The following is a 10000-nucleotide window of genomic DNA, read 5'->3' as shown; positions in this document are numbered from 1 at the left end:
TCTAGTGTTCATTCTATCTCTCTGTCTTTCGCTCCCGTGCTCTCCTCCTCAACCACATTTCCAGTACTAGCTGTAGATCTAATCCTCCAGCATTGTGGCCCGCAGTAAATTAACTCTCCGCTCCCTAATCTATGGAGCGCAGCAGCGCCACACCTGACAACCAGCAACGGCAGCAACAACAACAACAACAACAACAACAAACACAACATCATCAACAACAATTCCCACAGCAAATAATCCCTTTAAACTCCCCACTGAGAATAATCTCACAATCTGATCACGGTTTGAACGGTCGACACAATTAAGTGCCCGAGAACCCCAAACAGTTGGTAGCAAAGATCTGCATTGCATAATGTAGTTGTTTTGTAGTATATCTGCATTGAACTGTATAGTAGTATCTTCCTGTACAGCTGTATTGAACTGTATTGCTGTATCTTCCTTTATAGCTGTATTTTAATGTAAAGCTGTATTTTACTGTATAGCTGTATTTTACTTTATAGCTCTATCATACTTTATCTATATTGTACTGTATGGCTCTATAGTACTATATCTCTGTTGTACCATATAAGTCTATCGTACTATATCTACATGGTACTGTATAGCTATATGGTACTATAACTCTAATGTACTGTGTAACCGTAGTGTACTGTATTGCCATATTGTACTGTATAGCTCTATAGTACTATATCTCTATTGTACTGTGTAACCATAGTGTACTGTTAAGCCGTGATGTGCTCTAAAGACTGACACCAGCATTGTACCAGCAGCATTGCGCTGTACAGCCTTACTGTACTGTGCAGCTGTATTGCACCGCTGCCTGCAGTGTGTGGCAGCTGTATTGTACTGCGGCTGTGTTACGCTGTCAAAGTCGGCGTTCCAGGTGTAGTCCTCTTTGCGTCCCCCCCCCCCCCCCTGCTGTCGCCGTGCCGACGCTGTCGCCGTGCCGACGCTGTCTCAGGTCCTTTTGAATTCGCTCCACGTCGGCGAAAAAACGCCAAACGTGCAATATCTACATTAAGTGCCTCCTCCGGTTACACCTCCTCCCCTCCCCTCCCCTCCCCTCCCCTCAACCCCCCTACTTTTCAACCCCCGTCTCCACCGCTGTCGCCCCGTCGACCTCCACCCGCCGCTCCACCACTGCCCCCCCCCCCCCCCCTCCGCCGATGTGTCTGCGGGGAGGCGAAGAGGGTGCGTGTGTTGTCCCCCCCCCCCCCCCCAGCCCCCACCCTCAACCCCCCCTCCCTACAGCGGTGCTGTTTCTATTACCTCTGGCAGTCATCTTGCCGTCACACTGATCAATGATTCATGTGCGCGGGAGCCGCGGCCCGCTGGCTGTTAGCAGCTAGCTGGGTGCGAGCCGCGGCCCGCTGGCTGTTAGCAGCTAGCTGGGTGCGAGCCGCGGCTGTGGGGTAGCAGCAGCGGGCGCCACACACATCTCCCGTATAATGACTGCGCCCGGCGCCGCTGCCTCTGAACAGCGGGCCACACTCCTGCGACTGAGTGTGTGTGTGTGTTTCTGTGAGTGTGTGAGTGTGTGTGTGTGTGTGTGTGTGTGTGTGTGTGTGTGTGTGTGTGTGTGTGTGTGTTATTCTGTGCATATGTGTCAATGCGTGTATATGTGTGTGTGTGTGTATGTGTGTGCGCGTGTGTGTGTCTGTGTGTGTGTGTGTGTGTGTGTGTACATTAGTGTGTGTATCACTTGTTTGTGTATTGCTTGTGAGTGTTTGTGTATGTTTGTCAGTGTGCTGTGTGTGTGTACGTTAGTGTGTACTAATGTGTGTGTATCACTTGTTTGTGTATTTGTGTGTATGTGTGTGAGTTTGTGTTTGTGTCAATCCTTCAGTGGGTGTATGTATGTGTGTGTGTGTGCGCGCGTGTGTGTGTGTGTGTTGTGTGTGTGTACATTAGTGTGTATTCATGTGTGTGTATCACTTGTTTGTGTATTGCTTGTGAGTGTGTGTGTGTGTGTATGTTTGTGTGTGTGCTGTGTGTGTGTACGTTAGTGTGTATTAATGTGTGTGTATCACTTGTTTGTGTATTTGTGTGTGTGTGTGTGTGTGTGTGTTTGTGTCACTTCTTCAGTGGGTGTATGTTTGTGTGTGTTTGTATGTGTGTGTCTGTGTGTGTGTGTGTGTAGTTGTGTGTTCTAGTTGAGTGTGATCCAACCCACACACTCACAGGCTTATGTGTGTTTTTAATGAATGTGTTTTTGGCAGTCAAAGGGAGAGTAAAGCGAGCAGGGAGGAGGGGAGATAGGCCAGAGCAGAGGGAGGGAGAGCACAATGGACAGCAGGGTAGAACAGTGCACGTGCCACGAATTGCTGCTCATGAAAAGCTGTCTGTGGCGCGGTGTGTGTTGGTGAGGGTGCATGTGTTGTCCCCCACAGTGCACACTTGTCCTTTGTCCTCTTCACTTCGGCACTCATTTCTTCTGCTCTTTTCTTTTCTCATCTCATGTCATCGGTTCTGTTCTCCTTTTTTCTGTTCTCTAGTCATCCGCTGTCTTATCCTCTGTTCTAATCGCCTTGTCTCTTCTTCCCCTGCCCTCTCCTCCTCCTCTCCTCTCCTCTCCTCTCTCCTCCTCTTCTGTCCTCTGTCCTCCTCTCCTCTCCTCATGTCCTCTCTTCTCTTCCCCTAGCCCACGTGCTGTGCACATGCAGACTTTGTAAATGTACTTGGTAAAGGTCAACAGCCTTAAAAACGAGCGGAGAGAGAGAGAGAGAGAGAGAGAGAGAGAGAGAGAGAGAGAGAGAGAGAGAGAGAGCTTTCGATGCCTGAAGAGGAGGCTATGAGGGTTACAAGGAGAGGGCGAGAGAGAGAGAGCTAATGATGGCTGATGAGGAGGCTTTTTCCATCCTATGGTAAACACTCCCGGTGACTTCTTCCATTTATGAACCTGTGATGAGTTGTTCCACTCCACTGCAGGAATACATTTTAAACAACGACAAGGCAGAAACGTGTGTGTGTGTGTGTGTGTGTGTGTGTGTGTGTGTGTGTGTGTGTGTGTGTGTGTGTGTGTATGTGTGTGTGTGTGTGTGTATGTGTGTGTGTGTGTGTGTGTGTGTGTGTGTGTGTGTGTGCGCGTGTGTGTGTGTGTGTGTGCGCGTGTGTGTGGGTGTGTGTGTGTGAGTGTGTGTGTGTGTGTGTAGTAGGAACAAACCTCTATTTTATTCACAAAAGGGGACTTGATAATGGACTGGGGTGAAGAGAGAACCGTCACTGTTTCTGAATCAATCAAGTTAAATGAATTGAGATAATGACAGTGTGCGGTGTGTTTGTGTGGGTGTGGCTGTATGCATAATTGTACTTGTGCTGCTGAAGATGAAGGACTTACTGTTCTATTAGAGGCGAGCTGTAACCGGGGCCGGGGATGTGTGTTTGTCAGGGGGAGATGCAATCACGAAGCCATGAAACTGTGCGGCACAAGGCAGATTATTGTTTGATCACTGTTCGCCATGGCGACAGTCTCTTTATATCTTCCCCAAGCATTAGAGACGCTCGTCTCCGACTCATTCCGCACTCGTCGGTTAATGGGAAGAACCGGTGTGAGCTGCTTCATTAAAATTAAAATAAATGAAAACATAAAAGAAAATCCAGAGTACAGTACCAAATCAAGAAAAATAGTCCTATTTGAAATTACTGACTTAGTTCCCACACTGATATTTAGAGTCTGTGTGTGTCCAATGTCGGCTCTCGTCACAGTCTGACAGTTCAATTAGTCTGAATTTAATGATGCATGACATCTCCCTCATGGCTCTGGTAATCGTCAGTGTTCTGCTTTGAAGAGCTCATATTGTGCATGAGTAGATAGTTAAACCAACAGAGGCCAGGCCTTGTCATAAGTTGAAATGTTTGAAATGTGTGATTCACTGATCCCCATAGATGGTGTAGAGTGAAGCACAGCTCCAAATCGGCTTCGACTCTCCCAGCCCATCACGGGGACACACACACATACACACACACGCAGACGCACACACACACACACTCACACACACACGTTAACGATATTATTTTTCAAAGAAAATAATCTCCTTCTCCATGCCTTACGCAATGGGAAAAAGTACAGAGTTCTTTGAACCACCAGAAGTTTTAATTATGCGGCTGCGAGACAGTTGTGTGGGAGAAGTGGCACGCTGCAGGTGAGTTTATTTTCTGGGCATTCTCTTTACGCTTGCGCCGCCACGGTAAAGATGTGTACACTGTATCCGCAAACGTGTGTTTAGCCTTGTCTCGCGATGATGAACTCGCCTCAACGCGACCCAGCCATTCGGTGCGAGTGCCAATGCGTCAAGCGATTTCTCTTAGTGTTGGCATTTCGCAGGCGGACAGCAGTCAGCTGATATGTTTGAAGTCCTCAGAAGTTCCTTACCTTGATCTGTGATGCAGCGCATCGCCGCCCGACTGTCACCGGCACATAGTTAACTCTGTGATTTCAGGATTTTTTTGCGTTTGTTTGATCAACCACATGTGTCACGGGGTAAAATATTACTAATGAAGAAAAAATTAATAATTAAGTTACAGGGCTTTGTTCTCTATGTCAGCAAAAGGGATACTTTTTTTATTCCACGTTGCAATATCCGGATAATTAGATGCAATGTGACTGTGAAGTGTATGCATTGCTATCTGGACTCAAGCGTGGTGATTGGTCGAAGTGGCCCACGTTATTTACCGGCCATTTTATTGACATGCTGGTATTGGACTAATTAATGTCTTTAATCGGCAGGTGTTGCTTGTTTATATTTAACAGCATGTTAGATCGTTGTACTAGTAAACAGTTTTATTGGTGTCTGTTTGTGCCTGTTTGTGTGTGTGTGCCCGTGTGTCTGTGTGTGTGTGTGTGTGGGAGGGGTCCAGTATCTTCCCTGATCCTTTGTTGTTTAAAAGGCCCATATGGATTGTGAATTCAAAGCGTCATTAGTCATGCATAAAAGAGTGTGTTACTGCTTTAATGCCAGCCTTGGGCTTACGCTCTGAAGATCTCCCCTAATTGCCCACCTCTGCCATGCTCGCAGTGTTCTGCTGTGAGGGAATGTGCGGGTTTGCAAGATATGTGCCGTGCGTGTGTGCATGCATGCGTGCAGGTGTGCATGCATGCAGTTCGTGAACTTCTGTTGTGTTGTATGTGAGTGTAAACACAGTGTGTGTTTACTTGTGTATGTGTTTGTGTGTGCGCAAATGCGCTTGCATGCATGTGTGTGTGTGTGTACGTGTGTGTTTGTGTTTGTGTGCGTGTGCATGTGTGTGTGTGTGTTTGTCATGTGTGTGTTGATCTGCATACATTGCCAACTGCAATGCTAATCAGCGCCTAAACTGTCGAAGATGTAAAAAAATTATTTGCCAAGAAGTCACATCTCTGTGGAAGCCAGAAATAATGATCTCTCTTGTCCTTGTGCTCCATCTATCTTTACCTCTCTCTCATTAGCTTCTCTGTGTCTGTGTGGCTGTGTTCTGTGTTTCTCCTTTCAGCAAGCTCATTTGAATAACCTTTCATTAATGTGTGCCTTTCTGCTAAGTAATGTAAAGAATATCTCTGTGCATACGTGAATTCACAATGTGTGTGTGTGTGTGTATGTGCGTGTGTGTGCGACTCTGTGTGTGTGTGTGTGTGTGTGTGTTTGTGTGCGTGTGTGTGTGTGTGTGTGTGTGTGTGTGCGTGTGCGTGTGCGTGTGTGTGTGTGTGTGTGTGTGTGCGACTCTGTGTGTGTGTGTGTGTGTGTGTGTGTGTGTGTGTGTGTGTGTGTGTGTGTGTGTGTGTGTGTGTGTGTGTGTGTGTATGTGCGTGCGCGTAGCGGTCCACCTGTTAGGTCTGACCTGGCATCTGCAGCACGGAGAGAACCAGCTGTACGAGAACGGCCTGAGCTCCGCCGACCATGTACAGGACGGCGGCCGGCCCACCAGCTCCATCCACCTGCTGGACACGCTCACGCCTGAGCACACACACACCGGCGACAGAGGTGAGTCAGCGTGGTGGTTGCACACATCCGTGAGGATAGTGACGGCTAGGCAAATACACACACACACACACACACACACACGCATACACGCACGCATACACACACACTCACGCGCCTCCGAGCAAGAGTGTGAGAATATGTGCATGACCCGAAAGTAACACGTCGGGTAATGTTTTGATCGCGGTTGTGTTAAGAAAGACTTCCGAACAGAAGTGCTGTCGTGAAGAAATGAGGAAAAAATGATGAGCCAGACAGCGGAACGAAGGACCAAAGAAAAGCTGGAGACTTTGCTTAGTATTTTAAGATAAAAATGATCTACATAATATAGACATGCTTGCTGAAAACCAGCCCATAGGATAGGAACAACAGATGGACTGCTTGGAACCACCTATTTAAACTGCGAAAGTAAAACATATTTTTTATCTTCACCGGCAATTGTTGGTTGCCCCAACCACCATCTTCAATGTTTCGTTAACACAACACAGAAAAACACACACACACACACACACACACACACACACACACACACACACACTCTTACACACACACACACACACACACACTCTTACACACACACACACACTCTTACACACACACACACACACACAAACCCACACCCTCCCCACACACGCGCACACACGCACACACACACACACACACACGCACACACACACACACACACAAGGACAGTGGCTACAACAAGCAATGTACAACACCAACGATACCCTGATTCTAGAAAACGTGCAGCGCAACCGTGTACCACTCAGCACTACCATTGTGTCAACTCCAATATGCTATGCCAATGATTTAACACTGCTTCATGTATTGATTCAGTATTAAGCAAATTACTATACACGTCACTGGCTCAACATTACGCTTTGCATTGTTTTCAAGATTTACACCCACGGGCATGAATTCAAATGAGATTTTTCATCGGGACAGGCTCCCGTTCCGCATACATAACCCACTCTGGCACCATGAACGTTCCCCATTAAGACTGAGGGACGTCAGTCCAGCGATCAGCCCTCAACTGATTACTCATTCGAGGGGTCGGCGAGGTAATTGGTTAATCATGTTCTCTCTTAGCCAATACGTGACCGGAATAGCATTCTGGAGGTCTCGAGTTGGAATCACTAATACCAATTTACCGGGCCGTGGTAGAGGACATTAATTGTGAGTGGTCCGGGTCAGCAGGCCAGGCAGGACATGGCAACAGTCACGCCTAGATTAGGTGTGGAGTAATCTGAGATCCGGCCGTCCCACTATGTTTTGGTAGAACCTCTGGGGGGGGAGACGCTGCAGAGACGGGGCCAGGAACCAGGAGCTGAAAGGGGCTTACTCCTTGTTTCCTGTTTCGTTAAGGAGATATTCCACCGAAGAGAAACTCATTCGAGAGAGTGGATGAAGCTTTCCGAAGGGGATTTTAACAATTGTGTTTCCAGAGTGGCCCGTCCACACGGTGTATAATTTAAACCTTAACAGACTCTTTTTTTGTCTAAGGACGTTGGCGTACGGACTGGATGTTTCAGGCTAACCTCACTGCCAGGAAAATAATTCCAGTGCTCGGGAATCACCAGTTAACCCAGATTTGAGTTGATCTGATTTTAGATATGACATAAATCTGATTTGGGAGATTAGGTCCGACGGACATAGGTTTGGAGGTGGTGGCGGAGGTAGTAGTCATGGTACTAGCAGCAGCAGTAGAGCTAGCTCTGGTAGTAGATCTTCTGCGTCCTGTGCTGCTAACCAGCAGAGTTTCCATCTCCAAACTGCAGTTTGGCAAACCGGGGGGGGGGTGGGGGCAGAGAGAGGGAGTGGGTGAGTGGCTCCTCCCCAGAGCAACTCTTCCTGATGAATCCTCACATTGGGCGGATTAACACCCTCATCTGCGGGTAAATCCTCCAGTGGAGCAGGCAGGGGTCAGAGCACTCACCACACGTCCCACTGTTGTGCCGTGATGTTCCATTGTTTCATCTTGCAATCGGCTATGGCTGATGAAAATGTGTTTGGGGGGGGGGGGGGAGGGAGGTTGAGAAATCTTGGATCTAAATGTGCAATGCTAAAGCCTCAGTCTGTGAGGGGCTCAGCTCTCAGATTAATACAATTGGCGTAGCGGAGGTGGTGGTCCCCTTGGGGGGGAGGGAGGGTGGTGGGCTGGGTTGGAGAGAGATTAGAGATCAGGCTGTAATCCAGTGTGCAATATTATCACGTTCATCCGGGTGGTGGGCGTCACCTCTCGCACTAAGAGGCTACACTCAATCCCTGGGATTACACACACACACACACACACACACACACACACACACACACACACGTACACACACACACACACACACACACACACACACACACACACACACACACACACACACACACACACACACACACACACACACATACATTCACACGCTCAACAGAGGAGGAGGAGTACAACAGAATGGGTGATGAACCTGGGTTGGTCTACAGGATAACATCAAATAAAAGAGAGAGGAGAAAACGTGTGGGAAAATAAGGTGTACTTTTTTGTATCGTGCATCGTGTGTAGAACACACATGTTAATACCTATATTCATATAAATTCACCACCGCCTACGCCTTCACATGCCATACATCATTATCCATCCCGACCGACAGACAGAAGGCGTAGAGCAGGTCGAGTCGAGGATACGGTCAGAGAAAGCTTTTGATGTTTCTTTTCAAAAGAGGGGACACATTAGAAGAGGACTAGACATGCACGGACGGCACTATCCATGAACTGTGTTCAAATGGTTCCCGGTCATTATGTTGTTTTCTTTCATATGTCTGTCTGAGTCTAAAGAGAGACCCCCACAAAGCTTTATTGGCTGGCTCCGCTCTAATCTAGGCAGCTAATCCGCCTTTCGACGGCGGGGAGCGACATCACGACAGCATCACTCGGCTTGCCCGAGATGACTGATGTGTTTTTGGTTTTTTTCCCGCGTCTCTCTCGTCGTCGGGTTTGAAACCGGAGCTACGGGGGCCCGTCCTTGGCCCTCCACACATTAAAGCCTCTCTAATTAGTGTTACCTTAATTGCCGCTCGCGCCCGTGGAAATCCACCTCAGGCTGTGGGGCGCAGGGTGTGTGTGTGTGTGTGTGCGCGCGGTGCGCAGCCACACACCAGCCGTGCGTCATGTTCCCTTTCTGTGTTGGGCGGCACAGACACACACACACACACACACACACACACACACACACACACACACATTCTCACAGACGCACACAGTAACACGTACAAAGGCCTCTGGATATTGCCTCCTGTGGTGCAGATTAAAGTGGCAGAAATCCAAAACGGAGTCTCTCTGTCAGTGGCGTCGTAGTCCCCCAAGACCACCCCCCCCCCCCCCCCCTCGCTCATCCATCCCTTTAATAAAGGAGGAGAGATAAAGAATAATACTTTCTACTCAAGGATGTAACGCAGAATATTTATTAATTACACGGGACGATACAATCTGACAAACAGCAGCGTGGCGCACCGTCCTCATTATAATGTGGAAATGATGAAACACAGACGCGGAGGAATGGCATCCGAACTTGTTAGCCGATGCCTTATGAACCCCCCCCCCCCCCCCCCCCCCCTCCGAATGAAGGGACGCGGGTCGGCGAATTGCTTTCGCTCTTAACTGATGTGTGCTGTAAGGAAAATGGTCGGTGGATGGATGGAATGTGACACATACAGAGAGCCGGCCTCTTAAAGAGCGCATCAATATTCTAGACCGTGCGCCGAGAGAGAGACAGAGACGGGGGCGGGGGGGGGGGGGGGGGGGGGGGGCTTATGGGGGGAAGAAAGAGAAAGGAAGGGACGCAGAGAGAGAGTCAGTGAGAGAGGATGGAGGAGGATGGAGAGCTGTGCAGGCAAGCGTGAGAGAGTATCAGAGTGAGAGAGAGAGAGAGAGAGAGAGAGAGAGAGAGAGAGAGAGAGAGAGAGAGAGAGAGAGAGAGAGAGAGAGAGCAAGTGGGCGTACTTGCACAATCTTTGAGAAAAGACTATATGTTTGAATGGATGAGAGGTCTTAAGATCGTCTGTGTG

The 10000-nt window shown here is 48.5% G+C and overlaps 1 protein-coding gene across 1 annotated transcript in view; it reads left to right on the top strand.

Annotated features, from left to right (window-relative positions):
- LOC130390265 (teneurin-1-like) overlaps positions 1–10000 on the top strand; it is a 185852-nt gene that overhangs the window by 137968 nt on the left and 37884 nt on the right. Inside the window, exon 5 of the mRNA XM_056600127.1 lies at positions 5790–5954. Within this exon, the coding sequence (XP_056456102.1) occupies positions 5790–5954 (165 nt within the window). The remainder of the gene's footprint in view (positions 1–5789; positions 5955–10000) is intronic.

This window comes from Gadus chalcogrammus, chromosome 10, assembly GCF_026213295.1.
Source record: "Gadus chalcogrammus isolate NIFS_2021 chromosome 10, NIFS_Gcha_1.0, whole genome shotgun sequence".
Classification (NCBI taxonomy): domain Eukaryota; kingdom Metazoa; phylum Chordata; class Actinopteri; order Gadiformes; family Gadidae; genus Gadus; species Gadus chalcogrammus.
The sequence above is the reverse complement of the archived record's forward strand: the minus strand, read 5'-3'. Positions and strand labels throughout refer to the sequence as shown.